The sequence below is a fragment of the Pleurodeles waltl genome, chromosome 9 (genome assembly GCF_031143425.1).
Source record: "Pleurodeles waltl isolate 20211129_DDA chromosome 9, aPleWal1.hap1.20221129, whole genome shotgun sequence".
Classification (NCBI taxonomy): domain Eukaryota; kingdom Metazoa; phylum Chordata; class Amphibia; order Caudata; family Salamandridae; genus Pleurodeles; species Pleurodeles waltl.
The window spans coordinates 386,174,251-386,196,371 of NC_090448.1; the positions used below are offsets into that span (position 1 = coordinate 386,174,251).

A 22,121-nucleotide genomic window follows, 5' to 3' on the forward strand; every position below is an offset into this window, starting at 1 on the left:
CCCTGCTCTGGCGCGAAACTGGACAATGGAAAGGTGAGTCATTACTCCCCTGTCCAACACCACCCCAGGGGCGGTGACCAGAGCTCTTCCAGGTGGCCATCTTGAATCCAAGGAGGGCAGAGGCCTCTGGGAACATCTGAGTGGCAAGGTCCGGCAGGTGACGTCACAGCCCTCTCCTGATAGGTGGTCACTCTGCTAGGTGACCAATGCCCCTTCCTGGGCTATTTAGGGTCTCTCTCATGGGTGGGTCCTCAGGTTTGAGGTGTAAGATTCCAGCAGAACTCCTCTGCATTGTTTACTTCACCTTCTGGCCACGGGAACTGCAACTGAACCCTCCAGGAACCACCGACAATCTGCAACTACAGCGACAACTCTGCTCTGCAACATTGTTTCTCCAGCTCCTTCCAGCAACTGCAACATTTCCTCAGCTGTGCATCTTCTGAGGGCGACGAGTCTTCAGCCTGCACAAGAAGCAAGAAGGAATCTCCCTTGGAGTGAAAGAGTCACTCCCTTGCATCCGCAGGCACCAACTGGAACAATGACTGGCTCCGTGGATCTTCTCTCCTCTGGAGCTGCGTAGATCCTGCATCACGGGTGGTGGTCTGGAGTGGTTCCTTGGTCCCCTCTCCCAGCTGTCCAACTTGGGAGACAGTAAGCCCTTGCCTCTCCATGCAGGATAGTACCCCTGTGCACTGAGACTCTTGCAGCTGCCAAGGCTTGTTTCCTCCTCCTCCAAGGGATCATAAGGTTCCTTGTAGCCCCAGCAGTCTTACTTGCAATGCAGTCTCCTGCTTGCTGCTCTAGCGACGTGGTACTCCTTTCCAGGCGTGCTGCGTGGGCCTCATCGCGACTCCTGTGCCTGCTGCCTGTGGGGGCTACCTCCTCTTCCTGTGACTCTCAGCTACTGAGGCCCTGGGCCTTGCTGGTCCTCTTCAGCCTTGCAAAACCGTCTACATCGTTTCTTGCATTTACCAAGGCTTGTTGGTGGTTTCCCAACACCACTGACGGAGTGCAACCAGACTGCCAACGTGGGACATCGACTGCATCACTTCTGGAACTCTTCTCCTGCTCCGGTGCTGCACTGCTGACCTTCTTCGTTCACCATCAATCTGGTCCTGCATCCACAGAAGGGTGGGTACTGGCTCCTGCCACAACCAGACACTCCAACTCAAATTGGACTTGGTCCCCTTCTTTTGCAGGTCTTTTTCTGTCAGGATCCACCTTTGGTTCCTCGCAGTCTTGTCTGGATCTTGCATAGTCTTTTCCTAAAGTCCTCTTGCTGGGTTTTGGGAAAATCAGGTACTTACCTCTTTCCTCCTGGTCGCTGGGGGGGGGGGGGGGGAGGGGGCACTCTAGTACTTACTTTTTGGGGTTCCTAGGCACCTTTCACATTCCACTTACTTAGTATATGGTTTGGTCTTCCCCTAGGGCCTTCACAATTTGCTATTGTGTTTACCGTTTGCTATTGCTTTCTATTCTAATCACGGACTTCTAATGTGTATATCTAGAATAGTGTGTTTACTTACCTCCAGTTGGGGTACTGCCTATTCAGTATTTTAGTATTTGTGTTACTATACTAAAGTACCTTTACTTTTGTAACACTGTGTGGTTCTTTCATGTGTGTAAGTGCTGTGTGAGTGTAGTGGTATTGCATAAGCTTTGCATGTCTCCTAGATAAGTCTTGGCTGCTCATCCACAGCTACCTCTAGAGAGCCCTGGCTTCCTAGACACTGCCTACACCTCACTAATAGGGGATACCTGGAATAAGGTGATAAAACCATAGGTGCTCACCACACAACAGGCCAGCTTCCTACAATGCACAACTAATATCAAGGTGACTTGACACAGCCAACGAGTACTACTCCAGGCCCTCTTCTGAAAAGAGAGATCTCCATGCCTTCTGGTGCTGAAGGCAAAGAAAGGCAGGTTACCACAAGTCAGAGGCTAGTATCTGGTAGGACAGGGACTACCCAATCAAGCTCAGAGAGGTATTCCCAGAATGCTTCTCTGCTACTTCCACATCTGTTCCGACACTACTCTCTGAGCTGGTTTTGGACTGGTGGGCTGCAAGATATGTGCACTTCTTGCAATGCTCGATCCCTGGAGATAACCTTCAAAAAGAACTCAGTCATCTGGCCTTTGGTCTTAGTCCTTCTCATGTAGCTGCTCTTCTCCCATCAGGCAGTGCGGCTTCTCCTTTTTCCATGGAAGGCTGCAGCAAAAGGACATATCCAGAGTCATTGGGGTCCTTCAGGGCAGATGAAACAGTGACTAGTGTGGTCCTTTTTCAGGTGAATGTCTCTTTCTGAGCTTGAGCTACAGTCTCCTTCAAAGTATTAGAATATATACAGCTACTGGCTGGATAGCGACAATATTTATCTCATCAGAATCCAAGGCCAACTGTGAGAGGTACACTGTGTAAAAAGTCCAGGCAACCCTTATTGGTTTACAGAGGCACAAATGATAACACCAAATGCTCTATTTAGTGGGAATGTAGGTGAGCAGTTTAGGCTTATCAGAGGGTAGGTATAAGCACTTGTTTTACTCACAGAGGCAATAAATGAGACACGCACTCAAGAATAAATCAGAGACCAATTTAGAAAAATAACACATTTTTATATACATTTTGAGACCAAGAACTTTGTTATCAAGTATTTTTTTTTAAATATCAATTTTTACAGGTTAGTAAAATGTTCATTTAAATGCGTCTTTATGCAGCAATGCTTTCCTAAGGGGGAAAAAGGCATATATTGTATACTGTTACTTATGGTCAGTTTCTGGGGGGGGGGGGTCTCATTTGGGACTTAGGGTCGGTGGGGGCCAAGGCACAAAGTTATGTGTTACCTTCCCTGGGGCGTCTGGGTGCAGAGGTGCTTGTCAGGTTGGTAGCTATGCCCGCTAGGCCGGGGGAAACAAGGGGAGCCACACATTGGGGAACAAGTCCGGGAGCTACCAAAGGAGGTTTGGGTCACAAGGATCCTGGGAGAAAGAAAGCACAGTCGATTCTCAGGTACCCAGGCTGGGGGGCTCGGATACAGAGTAGACAGGCTGGCTGGGTGTGTCAAAGGCCCTTAAGATTGACGGTCTCACCAGTAGATGTTAACATAACCATTGTATCCGATTGCGGCACATACATAGAAACATAGGGAAATGAGAGATAAATTCACGGGCAGTGTGGCACAGTTTCCAAATGGATACATTTGTCTCCCTGTCCCTACACAGGCCTTTTGATATTTATCTTTGGTGTGGTTTTAGCGAAATTGGGCAAGAGCGAGATGTGAATCCTGAACTTTGTGATAAATGTGTAAATTTGGCTCCTCTTCCAAATGGTATGTTCTGGCACATCAAATGCTTGCAGAGCTTTCCCCACTGCAGGTTGTAGGTGTTCATGTCACTTTTGGAATTTGGATAAGCCTAAGATCATTTATTTTGTGGGAGTACACGCATTGGGAGTTACTGTGAAGGATAAAGAAGCTACATAAAAAACACACTCAACAATTTTTCTCAGTATACAGAAAGCTGAATTCTTATGCGGCTGGGCAGTGATCTTCCACCATTTGAAATGATCCAGAAAAAACATGCAAAAATCCCAGAATTGTTTTTACACAACAATATTTTTTTTAAATAAATTAATAATAAATGTTTAACATATCTCCATGCCGAAAAGATCCAAAATATCCATCTGTAAGGCAAAAAAGTTTACCTGTCTTTACTTTTCAGTAGTAGATCTGGTGTACACATGACATATACCAAGAATAGGTCCACAACACTTGGAGAACACTTTGTATTGTAGACACAAGTTATTCCCTTCACAGAATATGTACCTATGAAAGTGGGGATTATTTATAACATATCTGCACCATACGCAAGCTGCACTGCTGTATTTATGGATTACTCCAGAGCATTTTCAACACTTACTAAAAATAACTGAAGCCAAATTAAACATAAGCATCTTGTATAGAGAAACTGAAAAAATTGTATAAGCTCTTGCTGAAAAGATTTGAAAGCTTTAAAAACAAGGATTCGAAAGGTGTGCATGATGTCCACCACATTTGCACACACACAAAGGAATGTCTACAGATGGAAGGATAATATTAAGAGGAAGTGGGAGGGTGTTGCAACTGTCTTTTTTCATCTCATGCATGTGAATTCTCTGGTAGTGTGACTTGCGCCTCCTTAAAGGATTCTGCATTGTCTTACGTCTGTACACTGAAAACAACGCTGCCACCACTTAAGTGACTCGCTGAAAACAGACTGTGAGTTAATGTAAACCTCTGTGTCAGATTAGATAATTCGTTAACTTTTGGGGGTTAGGGCCAGCCATGTGTTTATGGCTAGGGGAAAGTCCATTTCAAGTCTTTCACTTTAAAAGTAGTTTTGCTTTAGGTAATTTAGGTGACCCTCTAAAATGAGCAATAACTCTAATTTGGCACAGCACTGAACGAAAATAACGAAAGAAGAGGCAAACTTTGTATCTTTTTTTAATACTCTCATCAACAATTGCTATGAAAAAGTACCCGAGTACATTTAAATGTTCCACCTCACTTTATGAGCACAAACTAAGTGGAAAACTTTCTAAGGTGCACCAATTAATCAGCAAAAAATGTAAGCCATTTAAAATATAATTTCCATATTGACTGAAAGTGTATGTTATGGAAAATAATACAAACCTCTTTTTCCCGGAATACCATTCGATGAAGAACCAATGTAAAACCAACGGAAGCATGGCCATAAAACCAAGAAATAGCCAGTCGTACAGCTCGGGAGATTCTGTGCAAGGTCGACAAATTTTCTGATGATCAGTAGTCCTTTGTCCTCTGGGACAAACCTACAAATAAACAAAAAACATTTTAACAGATGGATTTTTATTGAAACAATCTATTAAGATACGGTATAGTATGTTGATAAAACATGCTTTTCGCAGAAACATCTCTATTCAGCTAAAGAAGAATGCCGTATTGGCTCATACTACTTGGCCACTGTTTAAAAATGATAAAACATTTTTAACATTGGTTAGTTGTTAAATGGACGATTCTTCACAACAATAGATTTGATTCTGCAGGCCACCAACCACTAGGCCTTTATTTTAAACATAAGCATAAATACATATTGCACCACTGTCTGCCAATTATGTATTTACTGGGCTATCTTTAAAGTACTGCAAAGACTTCGTATGGGATATGTCAAATATGACAAATAGAAATGAGGGAAAACATTCCCACTTTTATCACTCAGGTTTTACCTCCCTCATACCTGTATTCAAAATTCCTTCGACTAAGTCTTAGTTTCCACAGAACAGGCCATAATTTCCAGACTCATAACATTGACGCCATTTGACGAATTGGCAAAAAAAAAGTCAAATGTAATAGTGCATACTGGCATAATTGTGGCACGTCAAGGATTCTTTGGCTATGCTTGATGGTATGGGAGAATGGAGTCAGGGGTGGGGCAAAAAAGTGTATGTTAACTCTTAAAAGAGACTTTACTCTCCACTGCAACAAAACCAATTAAAACAGGTTTACGCCCAACTTGGGGTACAATTTAAATATTGGTGGGCGACCAGTTTCTTCATCAGGGTGATGGAGCTAATTACTCGGCTGCCCTGACTGAGGAGCTGCTCGCCAAATTTAGAAATGTCCTCTGGCCCAGCAGACATTTCTAGCATTGGCAGGCGCCACAGTACTTCCTGTCAATACAGTATCAGTTTGGCAGACAGCTCCACCAACATGAAAGTGTCATACAGCAAACGTACACTGTTATTTTATTTTCAAATTCTCTTGTTGAAAATAGAAGAAAAACAAGCATTTACAATGCAAAGGGTCTCGCATTTCGCCGAGTTAGAGCTATTAGCGTTGTAAACTCATAACCAGACTTTTCTTGCCACACTAAATGGGGAAAAAAACGAGCGTGATTGCGCTATGTAAAACACAGTGCGATCGCGCTGCTAAATAAAGAGTAAAAGTAGCCCAGAAACCATACGGAAAACATGGAGCCTCGTATGTTTCCAGTAGTTGGTCGGTGCGCTCGAGGAGGGCTAAAAACCAGAAAAGGCATGACGTATCCATGCCTTCAACAAATGAAAGCATGCCGATTTTAAAAGGCAAGACCACCAACCAATGTAAGGGACTGACGTGACATGGGTGTGGTTAGAAGTCCAAAGAGAGATTACATCAGGGGACGGAGAGTTTTGAGCTCGCCCCTAAAAACAATGCCCTCCCCCCACCATGGGAGTCTGCTCTCCTGGTGAGGTGAGCATTGACCACTTTTCAATGACCTTACCGTCAGTTTTTCCTGGTGACGAAAGGCAGTGAAAATCAGCAGTATGTCTGCCCATCTAAATTAGGTGGCGGGACATAAGCCAAGCCTCCGACAGCCCTTACTCCATCGGACGGTCAGACAGGTTTGACCATGGTGGCAGCCAAGTAGTCTCCACCCTCTTCAAACCTAAGGCCCGCCCAATTCTAAATCAGGCAGGCAGACCATAATACAGGTGGGGAGGGAACTCCGTCACAAAGGAGTTCCCCTCCCACCAACAGTTAAATCAGGCCCCTGGTCTGAAACTAGAACATTACTCAGAGGCATACCTTTGGGTAAATCTGTTCAGTTGTTTTTGAGAAATCTGTGTTACAAAAAGGAAAAAGGCAGGCTTCAAAGAGTTAACATTAGTGTTGTCTAGACCATTAGTTTATGTATCCTTTGCCAATACAGATCCTTGAGGATAACACATTTGAAAATGAAACACCTCTCATTAGAAAAGGGGGGATTTTTCAAGTCATCCAATGTGGGATTTGTAAATACCTGGAGATAAGGATTTGGGCGATCTACTCATCTTGCACCAGTTGAAGAAATGTTGATGCAGAGGCCTCTGCAGGACAGCAGGAACCAAAGCCATAGTGCTCAGAAAATTGACAAATGGTGCATAATAGAACATTCCTTTAACCCAGGTAGCATGTTTTAGGGAAGAGAGGTTGCAAGAAGGAAATATGCCAGCAACCTTTGTTTTTTTTTTTTTTTTAAATGACCATTTGTTTGCAGGTTTTGCCGTTCAAAATCCAAGTCTGTGTGTCACCAAATTATCTCGAAATTAGATTTAATTTTTCTTGCAAAGACTGGTGAAAAAGTAAAAAAAAAAAAAAAAAAATCAACAGTAAAGACCTATGTGCAGGCAACACCGTAGAACCTTGGATAGCTCAGGGCATGTAATAGGCTAGGTCTCACAGCCTGCTGTGTGTGGTCAAATGTTGTGCACTGATGATTAAGATGCTCAGAGAAGGTCCTGGTATATTGTCAAACCCTACTCCTGAGCCCACTATACATGGCCAAATGCCCAGCACAACTGGTTCTCTGGCAGGGCACCATAGGTCTTGCCTTATCGTTAGACCCTGCTCCCTGAACACCCTAAAAATGGCCAAATGCCCTTCATAACTAGCTTGCTGGCAGACAGCCTTCGCTGGAGCATTATGCACATTGACAAATGCTGCACACAAGTGGTTCACTGCAGGGGCATTGTCAACCACCTGCTTTCGCAGCTACAACAGAGGTGGAGTTCTTGATGGATGCAAGGGTGGTTAGATGGGTGAAAGGGTGGATAGATCATAAAAGGATAGATGACTGCAATGGTGGATGGATGGGAGCCTGGAGTGAAAGGGTGGATGGATGGACGGAATAAAAAGGGTAGGTAGATGGATGAGCGAAAGGGTGAATGGACGGATGAGCAAAAGAATGGGTGGACAAGTGAAAGAATGAATGAGTAAATGGATGGATTCATGAAAGGAAGGGCAGATAAATGAAAGGGTGGGTGATGGATGGATGAGTGAAAGAATGGATGATGAGTGAAAGAGGGTGAATGGATGGATGAGTGAGTGGATATGGATGAGTGGGTGGATGGATGAGTGAAAGGGAGGATGGATTAATAGAGTGGAAGGGTAGAAGGATGGCGTGAAAGGGTGAGTGGATGGATGATGAGTGGAGAGGTGAAAGAGGATGGGTGACAGATGGATGGATAGGTTTGATGGGTAGGTTTAGACATGGATGGGCAGACGGAATCGTGAAAGAGAATGATAGATGAAGAAAGAATAGATGACAGACAGAATGCAAAGGTGAAATTATGAATATCAGTAGATAGATGGAAAGAAGAAATTATGAATGGAGAGATGCTTGAATGGAAGAGGCAACAGAGCTGTGAAGGATGATGATGACTTGCTTCCCTGGCTTGTTGCCATAACAGGTTTGGTGTGAAGTGGGGGGTATTTTGATTTTCTGGCTACTCCTTTGGTTTAGTGTTATGGGGTAGATTCAGGGCATCCACCCACAAAAAGCTACAAATAAACACATATCTGCTAAGTAGTGCACTGGGGGCTGGGTGAATAGGAGCTTGGATGTAAGAGAAGTTGGGTCAGGGCCTGGACGAACTTAAGCCCTACAGTGAACTCCAGTCCTGCAACACATGGCCAGAAATGTGCACAGGTGTAGTAGGATGCACAGGAGGTTGGGCAAACATCTGAAGGCAGTACAGGAACTCTCCATGAAGCACTGTAAAGCACATTTCTCCTATCTTGAGGGTTCTTAATGATAGATTTTTCTATTCCTGATGGCAAGCTTTTTTGTTTTTAACTCAAAATGATTTTGTTGATTTTTCAGAAGATGTGAACATTGAGTAAACATAACGGGTTGCATACACCATGATTTACATAACAGTTCAGATATATTATAGGTATCATAAGGAAGCAGCAAAGTGTTACCCATAAATGACAAGTAACAAAGAAAAGCTGAAAACTCAATATTGTTTGATAAAGGAGATGAAAAACAATATACATTTTAGCATTGGAGGTGAAAGGTTTTAAGAATACTGTCATTTTTGCATCCAGGCAAGAAAAACAGTTTGCTCCAAAGAATATCCATTGAACGACACACTATAGAAGGATCAGTATCCAGAATCTGTGTAAACTGAGTACAGTTCCTTTTCCATAAATGTATAGTATTCATTTGCAATAGCTTATTCGTTTGTATAAACAAATCAATTTTTAAGTGGTCCTCAACACAGCACACGTGGTTCATTTAATACAGTGTTGTCTGCTCAGCAAGAAAAACTGAGCTAGAGCCACTTGGTGTGGATGAAAATGCACTTGCTACTTATAAGTCAATTATGAGTAATGTAGGCATCTCTAAATCTAGGTGGAGTTCTGCAGTGAAAATGCCAAATACGGCTGTGAGGAAGTCAAAGCTAGGTAGGACATGCAACATATTAGCCGTGTATGTTTGTATTTCAGACCATAATGGGAAAACCAAATATGCAGTGGAACAACATGGGGTTCAGATCATCTTTACACTATTTGCTAGTATGTATCTTGTCTGATTTAAACAATCTGTCATGGGTCGAAGTATTCTCTATGAATGAAACAGGCTTACATTGTGCCAAGGAGGGAGTATTGTTGGCTGAGCAACAGTAGCCCACGAATAGACACATTTCTCTTTGTACAGTAAAGTCTCTTTGCCACAGAACACACATTATTCCATTACTTCTGAGTGTTGAAGTTAAATTTTGACTTTTGGGGCCAAGTTACAGACTTTGGAAGCTAGGTGCCCCAAACTACGCAACTCGTTAATGATGACAGGTAAGTTTGAGGTGTGTATCTGACCCACCTTAGAGATTTACACCATCAGTTTCAGGAAGTTATACAAGTCTACATTTTGATGACTGATTTATGCTGTATTTCTGCAAAACTTTGGAGTGTGTTGAAATGCTCCAGATCTCCAACCGTGGAGACCTCTAGCTGTTCGTTCCTCCCAAAAAATGGTTCTACCATCTATTTTGATGTTAGTATTATGCCAGATTGACAAGCAAGAAGATTTGGTGATTTTAGAATTTACGTCTTTATCTAACTGCAGTAGGGTGTATAGAGTATCCCTTAATATGGATCTGGAGTGTGCGACTTTGATGTTTGATGGCAAGGGTTGCCTAGATGTAGAAGGGAACCTTTTTCAATGGTTAGTCGGAGGTGCAAGACAGAAGTCATTCTAGTGACCAAATGAATGCAATAATGACTAGGGAACCAAGTTTGGCATGTGTAAAAGGTGGCATCAAGCTGATTCTTTGAGCTTAATGGTGTAACAGACACCGTGGTCCTCTAAATTCTCTGAAAGATTTGACTTTTAGCATTACATATCCTGAGACCCCTTATTCAACTTCTTACTTTTGATCCATAAGGGTATTGCTGACACTCTTTGCTGAAAAGCTCCCATACAGTAGAAAGTCAACCCTCTACCATCTACCCCAAGTGTGGTAGTTTAAGGCATGTGATTGTTCCAATGTAACCTCTGTTCAACTTCAGGTGCTCCTGTCTTCGCTGCAAACCTTCCTCCCACTTCCCACAAAATACATTAGTCACAAGCTAAAGCAATCCTTTCTATGTAAGGCTTCTGAAGGGGTGGGGGGATACGAGGTAACAAAACCTATTTCTGTAATGAAGTAATGTTAGTATTAATCATTATTTTCTAATTAAGTGCAAATACCTCCTTGGTATATGACATGGAAGTCTCTTATTGCTGTTCTATTACTGAATCATTGCATCCAATGAGGAGCACAGCAGAGCTATTTTCAATGTTGTGGTAGAGTGGCTGTTGGGAGTAATGAGTAAGGCTCTTGGTCTGGTGGGTCTTTGCTGCCTGCAGAAAACCAAAACGGTGGCTCCAGAACTGTCAATGCAACCCAGCTTGGAAAACAAAGGACTTCAATGTGATTTCTCCCAATCTGGAGAGGAAAATGCTTCATAATTTTCTACAAAGAACAGGTACATTTTCTTCTACCATGGAGAACACTACACCATATATCTTCAGTCAATCTTTATTCCCCTGAATGTCACTATATTTCAGCATGGCCGTGGTTATGCATCAAATGATCCGAGCTATAGCCTTGGAAAAATGTAATGGATGCCGACCACTGCCACTATTAACTCGCACCTCCCTGTTGTCGATCCAGACTATTGTGGAGGTAGAGAGAAATGTCTGCTGACTTGCTAATGTCACAACTGCTTAACTGAGAGGCATAACCAACAATAAGATGATTTGTTTCCTAGCGGAATGAACAACCTTAAGCCCACCTCTAACATTTTCATGTTTTCAAAGACACAAGATAAAAGTCCTTTGGCAAAACCCACCCCAGGGCCAGAATATTTAAAATATTTCAGCAATTATCAACCACTCCAAGCCCTGCACCAGAAAAACAAAAATATTACAAAGTTGGTTTCCTGGAAAATTATAACCAGTTCGGCATATGAAAACCATCCCCACTGGCCAGCTCCAAGCCCCCAGAGTTCCAGCAATAAGAAAAAGAATAGGAAGTGACTAGGATGGCGGTCCAAATTGGAATAATAAAATGCAACCCTACGCCTTTAGAAACAAGACACACACAAAACGCATATTTGACATGCACACTCGTTTTCAGAAACCCTGCCATTCAGTCTTTCAAACATAAATTATGAAGTGTTGAGCTAACTGACCTAGAACCCAAAAGGAAGTGTTAGACATTGGGGGCGAAGGAAGATAACATTGTGCACTGCAAAATCCCTAGAATCAGCTATTACTGTATGTTATACATGGAAATACTTAATACTCACTGCAGTCACCAAAGCATTTGTATAGGCTGAGTAATCATTACATTATTATCGGCCCTAGGAGACTGATTTTCCTAAGTGCAAAAGATCTGCTCTTACCAAGGTAAAAATGTATCATATCAGTCTTAGCCACAGTGAGTTCTCTCTTTAGTGGAATTACCACTCTAATTGTCAAGAGCAAGCTCTGTTTTCCAACCAGCAACTTACAGTGGTTTTAATTATGAAGTTGGAGAGACTATACTGAGTGAAGTATCACAATCTTATAGTTCTACATCATAGAGCTTAGGCTAACTGCTTTACACAGCAATCATTGTTTTCTGTTCTTTTCAACAAAACCACAAAAAATAACTACTGGAAAGAGTGTCTTGATTAAAAAGTGTGTGATGACATTAAAGTGTAACCTTAAACAGCCATTGACTAAGACTCTTTCCAAGACAGTACAAACTTGATTTAAGGAAATTAAGCATGAATGTGGAGTATTGAAATGGTCAGAATTCAACTGAAGACACATAATGTGATAGAAGACTCTTACTGAGTGCAAAAAAGCTGCTCTTAGCAAGGTAAAAAAAAATGTGTGAAAAACAAAAAAATGCTAGATACCCATAGGCTGAAGGAATTCTCATGCCAGTCTTAGCCACAGTGAGTTCTCTCTTTAGTGGAATTATCCCTTTAATTGCCAAGTGCAAACTCTGTTTTCCAACCAGTAACTTGTAGTGGTTTTCATTATGAAGTAGAAGAGGCCGTTCTAAGTGAAGTATCCCAATCTCATAGTTCTACATCATAGAGCTTAGGCTAATTGCTTTACACAGCAATCATTGGTTTGTTTAAAAACACACACACACACACACACACACACAACTAACTACTGGAAATCAAGTGTCTTGATTAACAAATGTGTCATGACCTGAAAGTGTAACCTCTTATTAACACTCTTTACAAGACAGTACAGACTTGATTAAAAAATAAAGTATGAATTTGGAGTATTGAAATGGTTCGAATTCAGATGAAGACATGATGTGAATGAAGATTAACAGCTTTTGATACAGATGAGGCTTGTGTTTCCTACAAAATACACTGCTTGGTACTTTGTTCAAATACAAGAAGCAGGAGAAACAAATATGAACTCCTCTAGTAAAGTGAATTTGGCGTCCTATCTAGTTTTATGAACTACATATTTCACAAGAGGTGTTTGGAAAGGACGTCCCCATACATGGTAAACAGGTGTGTACTCCTGCTGCCTGAGTGCCTGATTACATGTGAAACTAGTATCCTGACTTTTTGTTTGCCCCCCCTGAAATCATGTTAATCTAGCATGTGTGCAGATGCCTAGAACTGTCCATAGTAAGGCCAAGTCAAGAACTAGTTCTGTACCCTCATGAACGAGAAGGGACTAAAATCCATGCCTTGGAGTAGGTACATAAGTTGTGGTGGTAGTGTACTAGGTTTCTATGAATCACTAGTGTGACCAGACCTTTTTTCTGTATCAAGAAGAGTGTGATTTACTGCCCCCCTCATAAAAATGTCCACTTTTTTTGTGCTGACATCCTATGCGCATGTTGGGTGCATGCGATTGGTAGCATATGTTAAAACACTGTGTGAGGTAAAAGTCAGAGTACTGAGAGCAGTCGGATACAATTTAACTTTGATAGCCCCTGGATTAGCCTGCCAAACAATGGAGGGCACGTGCAACTTCGCCAGATATTGGGAAGAATATTGACTGCAATCGTGTGGCTACAAGGGTAGACCTAGACACTGAAGTGAAGGATGATGGAGACAGTGTTACCCTTAGAAATTTCAGGAGGCCCTTGCTAGTAGATAGCTGTTGATTAGTTCTTTATGGGAACTCCTATTTGGTAGATGGCAGGGGTGAGAGGTTAGAATGCAGTTTCTGTTGCTAAAGGAGAGGATATTTCTAAGCCAGGCCTTCTCTTTTGCCTGTCCTTGATTAAAGCTTCAGGCAAATTGATGATAGCCAAGTGCAGAGACCTCTCACTTCATTGTGCCATTGTGTTGAATACTCTCGAGATTAAGCCAGACCTATTGCAACCTGCTGTGAGAGTCATCACCTTGCACAAAGTCTTAGTCTGCACTGCAAACAGAAAATAGTATTTGAAAGAGAAACACCTCAAAATGGTTCCTGAACCACAGAAAATGGATCCACATCATCTGTCAGGAAAATAGGCATTAATGTACAAACATGGGACATAAGCCAGCCAGTTGTGACCACGTTTCAAGTTATTTATGACCAAGGAGGGTAGTTTTCTGCAGAGTACTCAAATGACTTCCGAGTGACTGCTGTCTGCAGTGAGGGGGACACCATTTAAAGTCTACGTTTACTGGCTGGAGGAACAGAGACGTCTGCTCATCTCCAAGAAGCCTGCTGAGAGAGAATAGGAGAGTGCCCGTCCCTGGAGGAGGAATAAATGTCCAGGAGGAGAGGCAGAGTGTGTTTTTGATGTGAGGAATACCCAGAGGAAATTGATGGGAGGGAACGCAACGCCAAAGATGGCCAGTTTTGTGAAGGCTTCCCTGCTGTCCCAAGAGGCTCCTGTTGTAAACTGCAACTAGAGCGAATCAACAATGTGTTGTCTGGCACCCCTCTGTGTGCCCGAGAGATTGATGCTGCCACTGCTTAATGAGCCCAGATTCTGAAACAGCCAGAGACGCACACCTGCTGAAGAACTAAGCGCCTGTCTGCATTTGGCCTGGGAGGCAGCAACTGCCAAAAACTAGGCCCACTGCTCGGAATTGCCATGTTCATCCCACCCAACTGCTAGTGTTTGAATGATCACTGCTGCGGCCCCAGCACAATGAATCTGCCTCAGCAGCACCTGGTACACTGAACACACAGGCAATGCGACAAAAGATGCATTCCCATTGAGCAAGTAAAAATGGGGCCTTGCAGAGAACAAAAACATGAGTATGCACATGCAGAATAATCTGCCACATGAATTTAAGACTTTTGCTTGGGTGAACTCAAATCAGAAAAAGCCACTAAAGTGATTTATTCATGTAGCCAGTGGGGTATTCAACAGTGAACTGCACCTGTGCCTAATTGAAGCCTGTACCCATTCCACATACTAGAGACAGTAGACATCAGCGCACTCCTACAGTGGAGAGAGGGCACTGGCAGGGGTGTAGTGCCTGAGGATCATAAATAAGATTGCAATGCTGTACCTGAAATATGTAGTATTTTGTTATGAGATCAAAGTATTTCTTCTAGCTAAAAGATAGGCACAGAACTGCTCAATATGTTATTGTGTCTCATGGTTGATTGTTGGGTTCTGCGCTCTTACCAGCCACACTAACTTCCTAAGAAGCCAGGTATGCATGATCTCTAAAGTGAAAGGGTGGTCCTCCCCCAATTGAATGAAGGCCATTGATTTCACTGACCTGTTGGCCCAGAAAGCCACCCGCCATGTTCTAAAAGGCCCTCCTGCTGTTCTTGAATGGACCTTGTCCTTGTGACGGGGTGTCCCTGCAGACCTTGTCCCATTTTACATTATTCTGTGTCTTTTATGCACCTTTTAGAAGTCGTTTTTTATTACCCTTGTTGAGGCCCAAGGGTTTTGTGCAATATCGTCCTGCTTTTATGTGTCTGCAAATGGCTTCAGATGCATTGGTGTGGAGGGGATTGGGATTGTTCTTGAGGGGAGTCATTACTTGGCGCAGTAATTTAGAGATTTTTTAAGAATCTTTTATATTGTTATCCTTGGTAATGAGGCTTTTATTTGTTTTTAATCTTATGATTATTGCTATATTATTGTATTATTGCTATCTCGGTTTATATATTGTTGTTTATGTGATCTAAGGGTTGAATCATTTCATACCGAATAAAGTCTTTATTATTAGAATGTAGCAAAATCGCTTTGACTATAGATAGGACTTTAAGAATCTTTAGCTAATCATTAATTTATATTTTCTTTTATACAGTTTCTGATTAGGCCTCAACATCAAGAGAAATCATTCACAACATGACCTTGGAGAGGTAGGCATTTTCCCTGCTGCATTGTGTGCATTTTCACACTTTAGAAACACGTTTGACATAAGTCACATTAGTGTTAGATATTGTAAAACAGTGTACTCACCCCACATTCTCCATAGATTTCTGTTGTATCATTCATGTAAATCACTGTCTTTCCACAGTAGAGTCCAAAGCATGCTGGATAAATATTGACGGCTAACAGAGGGGAGGAAATATGAATCTGATCATTAAATACAAAAACAAGCACCTGGGAGCAATCAAGAGATATTGTTTGAGCCAAATTGAGCGAAAGCCAATGAAAGCAGCAGTACTATCAAAATAACATTTCACTGACAATATTTAGCTTCAGTGGTACTACATCCAGGCAAACTGGTCTCACGTCATTACTCAATTGTTAATGCATTGCACTAAAAATTGGCATTACAACAGACAAAAGTAGTCACTACAAATAACATGGTCTGACAGAAATATGCCTTTATCTTACCGACAGGAACCAGACTAGGGAAATGCCTCAGAAAGTTGAGTAAGTGTGTTGCATGGAAGGATGACTGTATGAATGCAAAATGAACATAGACAAGATCAATATGATCACAAGTCAGATTTAACTAGTAGTAGGCACCTTAATATTGGTGGTCCTGAAGAAAGCGAAAATGACCCATTGAAGGTACACTAGGGCTGAAACATTTAGACCACAGTTAATGAAGAGTACACAATGTAAACTCTGAAGGAATCAACAACCTGTTTTTATCCTACTCTAGCGGCCTAGAAAAATAAAACTACAAAGACAGCCAGAGGACATTTTAACATTTAGAGCCAGGCCCTCACCTCTAAAAAAAAAAAAATAGGTGACACTCAAAGAGCATGGATTTCCCAAGGTTGACCCCGCCCAGGTATGATTTGAATATCTGTGGCAAGGACTCGTTTATGAAGCATGCCCACTGAAGTGAAAACACACTTAGTGAGAGTCCTTAAAATAAACTAGTAGGGTTGTAAGGGAGGGCTGTACTAGATGGAGAGTCCCCCAGAGGTCATGGGCACCCTCAAGAAACATCATCGCCAGTGGTCTGAAGCATCTGATTTGATGGCTTGCATACCAACTTGAGGCAGTGCTAATAGGTCAACCCTGGTGGTAGCTGCCTTCTATCCCAAAGCCCTGTATTAGTAGTCAACATATCATCTTCAAGCAGTCTTTGAACTTCAGGTTGTCACAGTGCTTTACTTTTCTCAGTGATGGCCATACCAACCGAAACAGGCAAATGCTCCTCTTTGTCCTGCTGAATAGAAGACCTAAATATACTCTCCATCCCCTGAAAAGACTGTAGTACTACGCATGGGTAGTCCTCACCACAACCCTCTTCAATCGTGTGAGATTTATAGGGCTCTCCCTGGACCCACTGCTTTAAATGGGCCAGTACTAAGTAACAGCACCTCTTCACCCCATCCCAAGAGTGCCGTAACCTCTAGGTTACTAAGGAGAGCAATGTAGGAAACCAGTTCTCTGGTTACAGTAACCCCCCCCCCCCCCCCAACCTCCACACCACAACCACCACCACACACAAACACACGCACACATTTTGCCTGGCTTTTGATGTGACTTTAACTGAATTGCACTGGGTTCTACTAACCAGGTTCCCAGTGCCAGTGTTCCTTCCACAAAACAAGACACCAGGTCACTTGATCCCCAAGTGGCCAGGCCCTTTAGAACCTCTGTGAGTACCTAGTAAGTGGTATCTCTCATACATGGTGCCTAGGTACTAAAAATGGTCCCTAAGAGCTGCAGCATAACTTGTACAGCCCTAAGGGGCCCAGCACCAACCTCATGCAGACTGCTATTGCAGGCTGCATGACAAGGTGCTCCCAAAAGTGAAAACACAACAAGGCACACAGGCTGTGTGCCATGTACCCTAAAAAACTGCATGTAATATTTGTAAGTCACCCCTACAGCAGGCCTTACAGCCCTAAGACAGGGTACATTATATACAAGAGCAGATATACCCTTGCTATGTCTTTGTCGAGTCTTGGACCTCATAAGTGTGCAGGGAAGCCATTTTAAATACATGTGCTGGGCACTGGTCAATACAAGTTCCACAGCAACATGATGAAACTAGGGATGTTTGGTATCAAACATCTCATATTAATAAAACCTCACTGATGGATTTATTAATACAGCACCCAGAGGGCACCTTAGAGGTGCCCCCTCAAATCCTACCAACTGCTGGTGGGCTCACTTGACTAGTTCTAGCCACGCTGCCACCAACAGAAGAGATTCTGACCCCCAAGGGTGAGAGCCTTTGCTCTCTGGAGGTCAGAAACAAAGCCTGGTCTGGCAGGGGTGTTACACACCTCTCCCAACAGGATGACCTGCAATCTGCATTCCAAGGCAGGAGGCATCAATGAAGCCCACCGCTTTTGGTATGCAAATGTGGCCTTCCTCAGAGAAATATGCCGCCCCTTGCCCCAGGGCCCATCTGGCACCTGGACAGGTGGCAAAATCAACTATGCAGGAGGTATGTTGCATTTTCAGCCTGGAGAGAACCCTAGGGTGACCAGCCTGAAAGTAACACAATTTTAGGAATTTTGCCATTGTGTGTGCCGTGGAATTAGGAATTCTGGGACAGGGTGATGCCTATTCCCCAAAGGAAGTGGTCATCTAGTGGGTGTAGTGACCCCAAGGGTAAGTAGCCCATGGCTACTACCCTTCACTCCTCGTAACACCCCAGAAATTGAGTATTTAGGTGACCCCCTGATCCCAGGACTTTAGATCTTCGCTAGACACAAAAGGAGTGGACAAAGAAGCCTGCTGACCTGAGAACTACGACTGACTTGAAGCCAACCCTGCCAGCCTGTCCCCTGCACCCGTCCCTTGAGGAGCAACAGACCTGTCCTGTGGCTGCAGCCTCCACGTAACTGGGAGGGCTGCCAGTGCTTTGCAAATTTTCAAAAAGAACTCCCTTGGAGCAGAGGAGCTGCTTTCCTGTATCTACAGGCAACTAAAGAAGAACTGTGAGGGCCCGGGACTGCTAAAACCCAATGCCGGACATCACCACTGCACCTGAGCCGCCTAAGTCAAACTGAAGTGGGCCAATGGTGTCAACGTGGTCCCAAGGCCCTCCAGACACGAAGCCCACCTTCAGTTCGCCCACTGTGGACTTCCCAACAGCGCTTGCAGCCTCTTTCTGCAGCCCCTCCAACCGCAAGTATCTCCTGCACCAGAACCCGACGCAGAAAGACACTACTATACCCGAGCCCCACAGCCCAAGGAGAAGTGGGCCAACGGTGTCCCCCTGTGCCGGAGGAGCTCAAGGGTTGAGCTCCCCCGTAGGTTCCCCCGGACTGGCCACCCAGTCCCTGCTTGCAGCCTCTTTCCGACCCGACCGATCTCTATTGAAGTGAATGGGACACTTCTGCACCCAGACGTTCCAGATGGTGTGGCCTTGTACCTTGCCCCATACTCACTTGAAGTCTAGAAGAACATTCCTATAAGTCGTTGCTAAGTACCCACATGCAGTGTCTGTTCCTTTCCTACACAATAACATTAGGGCACCCGAGGCTGAAAAGCCCCTCTGCACCCAGTCGCCTCAGTGCCTCTCAAAGTGACCTGTTGGTGCTGATTTGGACTTTGCCCCAATACTTACCTTAACTCCATAAGAACAGTCCTGTAGGTTGTTGCTAAGTGCCCGTGCACAGTTTAGATTTTTTTTCCCCCATAGGATAACATTACCGCTCTAAGAAATGAACTGTCAACTTTTGAAAACTGGTAAAATTCATAACTCAAAAAGTACTCAACCGATTCTGATGATTTTGGTATCAAAATTTAAAAGTATGAGTTAGTTTTATAAATTTGAGCCAGATTTCTTTACCAAGTGCGTCCTGCTTAATGCCTTTGTGTGTGCGCAATACATGCTTAGCACTACCCTCTGATATGCCTAACTGTTCGCCCAGACTACCACAATAGAGAGCGTTTGGGGTGTCATTTGGGCCTCTGTAATTCCTCTGGGGTTTGCTTTGACTCTTTACACAGTATACCTCCTTTTAGTCCACTATATAAAGAGCCAGCTTCCTACAAGCGCAGCATCAGTTCAGGATTTCAGGTCAGAAATAGTCATCATGTGAGCATGCACCATATTTCTACACTGCTACGCATGATGGCAATTTCACAATGATAGTGAGGAGCCATAGCAGAGCAATGTGTGATGTCGCCACCAGGTACCATGGTAAGGAAGGGAATCCCTTTAAAAAGCACAATTTGCTATGGCTTTACCTTTCTTCTTTGCCAGTGCAGCAGGAAGGCAACAAAAAAACATTGAGGTCCACTGATAAGGAGGCAGAGATGAGCACCTACAAGAAGCAGGTTTGCCATCAGCACCAGTCAGGTTTAGGACTTGGCGAGCAGGACCATTTTCACAGAGGACAGGATTCCTAGAGGACTCAGCTATCCCCTTATTCAGTGCCAACAAGAAAGTCAAGGGAGTCCCAACAACTGGACCATCTAACCATTCAGTGCCATCTAGGACCCAGGACCAGATTGCTGCAGAACCTGGACTCTCCACCACATAGAGGATGCCAAATCAGGCAAGTCTCTAACAGTATCGAAGAACTGAGCTTGGCAGGCATGAGGCAGTTCTTAAATGCCTGGCATCATTGATGCTAACTTTTCCAGGTCCACGAGTGATGTTTCTGCTCCAGTTCAGTGTTTTTTATTTGAACTGTGGGGCTTGTAATTCTGCTTTATAATGGAATAAACAAAACAACAAGTCCCATTATTCAAAGAAAAATCTGGCATGGAGCAGCACATCATCCGTGGACCTCAGAAACATGGCAGGGCTGATACTAGTGAAAATAATACTATGCCAGTGTATGTAAGTTCCCTGTAAAGTATGTGCATCCTTCATCCAGCACTCAGGGTCTCTTTGGGAGTGTGCCCTCCACTCCACGCAACAAGAGAATTAACAGCTGCTCTTGCTCAATTAAAAGTAAAAGCACCTGCAGTGCTGAAGTTTTACTCATGAGGCAAGGAAGGGCTGAAGGCTCAAAGCAAGAAAGCAGTGGGAAAGTGAGTGGCCTCATTAGAGGAAGGTGATAAATAGCCTCTCAGCAGTAGCGTCGTTTCTCTAAGGCATCTCTCATTCATTCCCTTATATTCTCTTCACCATCCCCACCAAGGTACATTCTACTCTATCCTTACTCTTGCATTCTGTATCAGGTCTTTCTCATAACCCACTAGCCTCCATTTCCTATACGGTTTATCCATCACATTCTCTCAGGTGCTTTCCTGTACCTCACCAGAGGGTATGCTTCCTTTTCAGGTTCTTTGCCCCATCTATCAGATATACTGCACCCCATGCAGGTAACTTAAATACGTGTCTGGTACCATCCACTGCAACTACAGGTATCTTCAACTCCTTTTACGATCCTTTCATTTCCCTCAGGTACTCTTCCCCATGTAAAATGTCCCCTCTCAATTACACCTCTCAACCACCTCAGTCTGAAACTCGCGTGTGCCAGCCATCATAAAAAAGTACCTTCTTTATGGTGTGGGCATGGTAAACAACCAAATGTGAATACCCCGAAATTTAAATCAATCACTTGCCCACAGAACGAATGATTCGGAAACACCGCTAGCCCTCAAATTCATGAGGCACTGTGTCCATGAGGTAAAGGCACCTCCATATACAACAAAAATACAATAAATTAAGTAAAGGCCCACTCAATAATTGAGTTCTAGAGCAGCAGAGTAAGGCTACTGCAAGATCAGAATTATTTTAAGTCCCAAATGAGCCGCAAAATCAATACAGAAACGCACATCTCCCGTAGTAGAACTGGAAAGTCTTTTGGCTCATCCTCAAAGTCAGGGGGTTATGTATGAAACGGTCTGATAAAACAGAATAGAAACTGCAGCTTCATCATGGTGTGAGTAAAACTATCATCTTAACTTCTTAGCAAATTAGAGCCCAGTTTTATTAAACCTCGTATTGCCTCTGCTCGTTGTTAATGCACAAAAATATAGATGCACAAAAACCTTAAAGGTACACTTTATTCCTCTTCAGCGAAGCTCCTTTGACCTGTGCCTCTGTGATATTTAGATATCTTTATAGCTCGATTAATAAAAACCATTGCAATATAGTGCACACTAAAACGCCAATATTGGACGAATTAAATCAACTACAAAAGTCAAAAAGTGAAGACCTTAAAATACATAAAAACAGTAAGGGCAGAAATTATGTCAAAGACTAATTAGGGGCCCAAGTCCAATATGGCCGGTGATACACCTTCATATTCAAACTCAGTAAAAAAACACAATCATATGCAATGTCATAAATACATTTTAAAAGTCTGATTTCGTGAGAAGGTGATGCTGCCTTAAACGTGGTCCATCATTTACAAGTCTCCAGCCGGGGCACTCTGCATTCTGGTTACTGCTACTCAAACAATTACCCCTAGTCAGCCATAGCCAGCTTCTTATGAAACAGCTGTAAAAACTTCACCCCGCTGCAACAGTATGGAATCGAATCGCCCTTGAGCCA

The 22,121-nt window shown here is 43.3% G+C and overlaps 1 protein-coding gene across 2 annotated transcripts in view; it reads right to left on the bottom strand.

The window, feature by feature from the left end:
• JKAMP (JNK1/MAPK8 associated membrane protein) overlaps positions 1-22,121 on the bottom strand; it is an 81,223-nt gene that overhangs the window by 45,083 nt on the left and 14,019 nt on the right. For both annotated transcript variants that reach the window (XM_069207024.1, XM_069207023.1), the window contains exons 2-3: positions 15,701-15,792; positions 4,671-4,828 (exon numbers count right to left, since the gene is read on the bottom strand). In XM_069207024.1, coding sequence (XP_069063125.1) covers positions 4,671-4,828; positions 15,701-15,736 — 194 coding nt within the window. In that variant the 5' untranslated portion in view covers positions 15,737-15,792. The remainder of the gene's footprint in view (positions 1-4,670; positions 4,829-15,700; positions 15,793-22,121) is intronic.